This window comes from Lupinus angustifolius, chromosome LG15, assembly GCF_001865875.1.
Source record: "Lupinus angustifolius cultivar Tanjil chromosome LG15, LupAngTanjil_v1.0, whole genome shotgun sequence".
NCBI classification, from domain to species: domain Eukaryota; kingdom Viridiplantae; phylum Streptophyta; class Magnoliopsida; order Fabales; family Fabaceae; genus Lupinus; species Lupinus angustifolius.
The window spans coordinates 7,419,045-7,422,825 of NC_032023.1; the positions used below are offsets into that span (position 1 = coordinate 7,419,045).

Genomic DNA, 3,781 nt, shown 5'->3' on the forward strand with positions numbered 1-3,781 from the left:
ATTTCTTCTCCAAATTCGATCTCAAGTCGGGGTACCACCAAATAAGAATGAAGGCAAAGGATGTGCATAAGACTGCTTTTAGAACCCATGAAGGACATTATGAGTACTTGGTCATGCCATATGGATTGATGAATGCTCCATCAACGTTTCAGGCTTTGATGAATGATATATTTAGAGAAATGTTGAGGAAGTGGGTGTTAGTGTTCTTTGATGACATCCTAGTGTATAGTTCAAGTTGGGAAGAGCATTTACGACATCTAACTATGGTATTTAGAAAATTACAGCAGCATCAACTAGTGGCAAACAAGAAAAAATGTCAGTTTGCTCAATTTGCAATTGAATACTTGGGACATGTAGTTTCAAAGGAAGGGGTATCAATGGATCCGAGTAAAGTGGAGAGTGTGTTGCATTGGCCAATTCCGAAGTCGGTAGAAGGAGTAAGAGGATTCTTGGGCCTTACAGGGTATTATAGGAAATTTATCAAAGACTATGGTAAGATTGCTAGGCCATTAACCGAGCTGACGGGGAAAGAAGGTTTCCATTGGAATGCCAAGACCCAAGAAGCTTTTGAGAGACTCAAAAAGGCTATGGTTGAAGCTCCAGTGTTGACACTTCCAGATTTCAACAAGGAATTCTTGATTGAGAGTGATGCCTCGGGAGGAGGAGTAGGAGCAATACTAATTCAACAAGGGAAACCAATAGCTTACTTCAGTAAGGCATTTGGGGTAAGAAATCTCTCCAAATCTGCTTACGAAAAAGAACTAATGGCAGTGGTACTAGCAATTCATTATTGGAGGCCTTATTTGGTTGGGAGAAAATTTACGATATGTACAGACCAAAAGAGTTTGAAACAATTACTACAACAAAGAATCACAATAATGAACCAACAAAATTGGGTGTCTAAACTTTTAGGCTACCAATTTGAAATTATTTACAAACAAGGAGTGCAAAATAAGGGAGCAGATGCCTTATCCAGATTGCATGAGGAGGATGGTTCTTTTTGTCATATCAGACATGCTCCCACTTGGGGAGACATCAACGCTATAGTGGCTGAGGTGCACAAAGATGAGAGTTTGAGATCAATTGTTGAAGAATTGGAAGCAGGAAAAGGGACCAAACCTGGATTTGTTTACTCAAATGGGGTTCTCTTATTTAAAGGGAGATTGGTCATTTCTGCAACATCTAAATGGATCCCTCAATTGTTACAAGATTACCATTCTACTCTACAAGGTAGGCATTCTGGATTTTATAGAACATATCGTCGTGTGGCTGCCAATCTTTTCTGGTTTGGAATGAAAAAATTGTTCAAGATTTTGTGCAGCGATGTGATGTGTGCCAGAGGCAGAAGTACTTAGCTACAATCCCTGAAGGTTTATTGCAGCCACTGTCGATTCCTGACCAAATATAGGAGGAAGTCTCCATGGATTTTATAACAGGACTCCCTAAGTCCAAGGGATTTGATGCGATCTTAGTTGCGGTGGATATATTGTCAAAGTATAGTCAGTTTGTGTTGATGAAACATCCTTACACATCAAAGGCAATTGCTGAAATTTTTGCTAAGGAGGTGGTTAAATTACATGGGATCCCGAAGGCCATTGTTAGTGATAGAGATCCCATATTTGTTAGTAAATTTTGGAAAGAACTTTTTAAATTACAGGGAACCCAGTTAAAAATGAGTACTGCATATCATCCACAAACCAATGGCCAAACTGAGGTTGTGAACAGGTGCTTAGAGACATTTTTGCGATGTTTTATTGTTGACCAATCTAAGACATGGATCTACTAGTTGCATTGGGCAGAGTATTGGTATAACACTACGTTTCACTAATCAACTGGAATGACACCATTTGAAGTGGTTTATGGACGGAAGCCTCCTCTTTTAAACTGTTTCGTGCATGGTGAAACTCTGGTAGAAGCTGTCCAAAGAGAGATATGGATCGTGATGAAGCGCTGCGACAATTGAAACTACATTTGGTCAGAGCGCAAGGTAGGATGAAGAACCAAGCAGATTCGAAGAGGCAAGAAAGGAGTTTTGAGGTGGGAGAATGGGTCTTTTTGAAACTCGGACCCCATAGGCAAGGTTCTATGGTGACTCGAATCAACCCAAAGTTAGCTGCCAGATACTATGGACCTTTTCAAGTTGTTGAACGCGTAGGAGCAGTGGCTTATAAATTGAAGTTACCAGAGGCATCACAAATTCATCCCGTGTTTCATGTATCCTTACTCAAGAAAGCTGTGGGGGACTACAAGATTGAAACTAAGTTGCCGGTAGGTATGGATGGAGAACAAGGAGAAGAACTAGAACCTGCAATAGTTCTTGCATCTAGACAGATTAATAAGAAGGGAGAAAATTTGCAGCAAGTCTTAGTGTAATGAAAAGGACAGTCCACAGAGAATGCAACATGGGAGGATATTTATTCCATGAAAAGTCAGTTTCCTCAATTCAGTCTTGAGGACAAGACTGCTGTTATAGGAGAAGGCAATGATAGAATCTTAGATGTGGAGAGAGGTCAACTCATTGACTAGCTAAGCCATGGGCCCAAGATTTGGAAGGTGTATTCTAGAAGGGGCAGAAAGGGGATATAAAGCTTATGCCGATGTGAAAGTGCAAGTGAGAGAAGATTTTGTTACACAATGGGAGTTAGAATATTGAGAGTTACTTTACTGTTATATAGAAGGGAGTGAGAAAGGTAGGAGCATCTTTTGTAAGGAAGGGAAATTGATGGGTCAGAGAACGTTACATTCTCTGTAGGAGCTGAGCTCTGTGGGTAGTAGAAAATATCCTACTATGTGAAGAAGATCTTTGCTCCTGACCTTGACACGGTTTTGATGAAGACACCAACATCACCAAAAGAAGAAAAGGAAGAATACTTATGAAGACAAAGAAGAATAAAGCTTCAAGATAATTAGATTAAGTCTCTATAGGTACTTCTATCCTAAAAACTCTTACTTATGCAAAGTAGTAATGCTCAAACCATTTTTAAAGAATAATGAAACACTTTAAAAATACTTCAAACATTTTTTGAAATAATGTGTAACGGGTTACTTCATTCAAGTAACAAGTTACATGAGAGAGAAAAAGAGTTATCCAACTTAAAACTGCTCAGAGTAATCCATTACTGCATTTGAGTAACAAATTACTAGTTTTACAAAAGTTGAGTAATCGATTACCCAAATGGTGTAATCGATTACTCAAATTCAAATTTAAAAACTGAGTGGACAATATGTTTGGGTAATCGATTACCTAATGTCAGTAATCGATTACTGAGGACTGTTGAATGAGATTTCAGATTTCAAAACGAAATGGTTTCACTCCAAACAAAATCTCTTCACTCCAAACAACTCCTACACTTTCAGAAAGGCACCTTGAGTGTTTGGAAAGCCTATATAAAGATTCTAACTCTCACAACATCAACATACAACTTTTATACAACTCTCATAAATTCTCTCACTGTTTTTCTGCACTTTTGCACTGAGTTCTTAAACTTTCAAAAGAGAATTTATTCTGAGTAATTGCTTCAAAAAGTTTTCACAAATATATTGAGCATTATTACTAAGTATATAAAGAGAGTTGATTGGATTGCAAGTTATATAATATTTCATACTTGTAAAGGCAATCCAAAGCCATTGTTGTAATTCTTCATTCATTGCAAACAATCTTTCTTTCACAAGGTGTGAATAGAAAGAGGATACAGTGACTTGGAAAAGTGTTTTCCAAGGTATAAATATTAGTGAGTGTGTAAGGTACAGAGAGATCTCGGGGTGAGATATTATAATTACA

At 38.0% G+C, this 3,781-nt stretch overlaps 1 protein-coding gene across 1 annotated transcript; it reads left to right on the forward strand.

Annotated features, from left to right (window-relative positions):
- LOC109327680 lies at positions 1,421 to 2,373 on the forward strand. Its single transcript, XM_019560846.1, has 2 exons — positions 1,421 to 1,725; positions 1,914 to 2,373. Exons 1-2 carry the CDS (start codon positions 1,421 to 1,423, stop codon positions 2,371 to 2,373), a joined length of 765 nt encoding a protein of 254 aa, XP_019416391.1.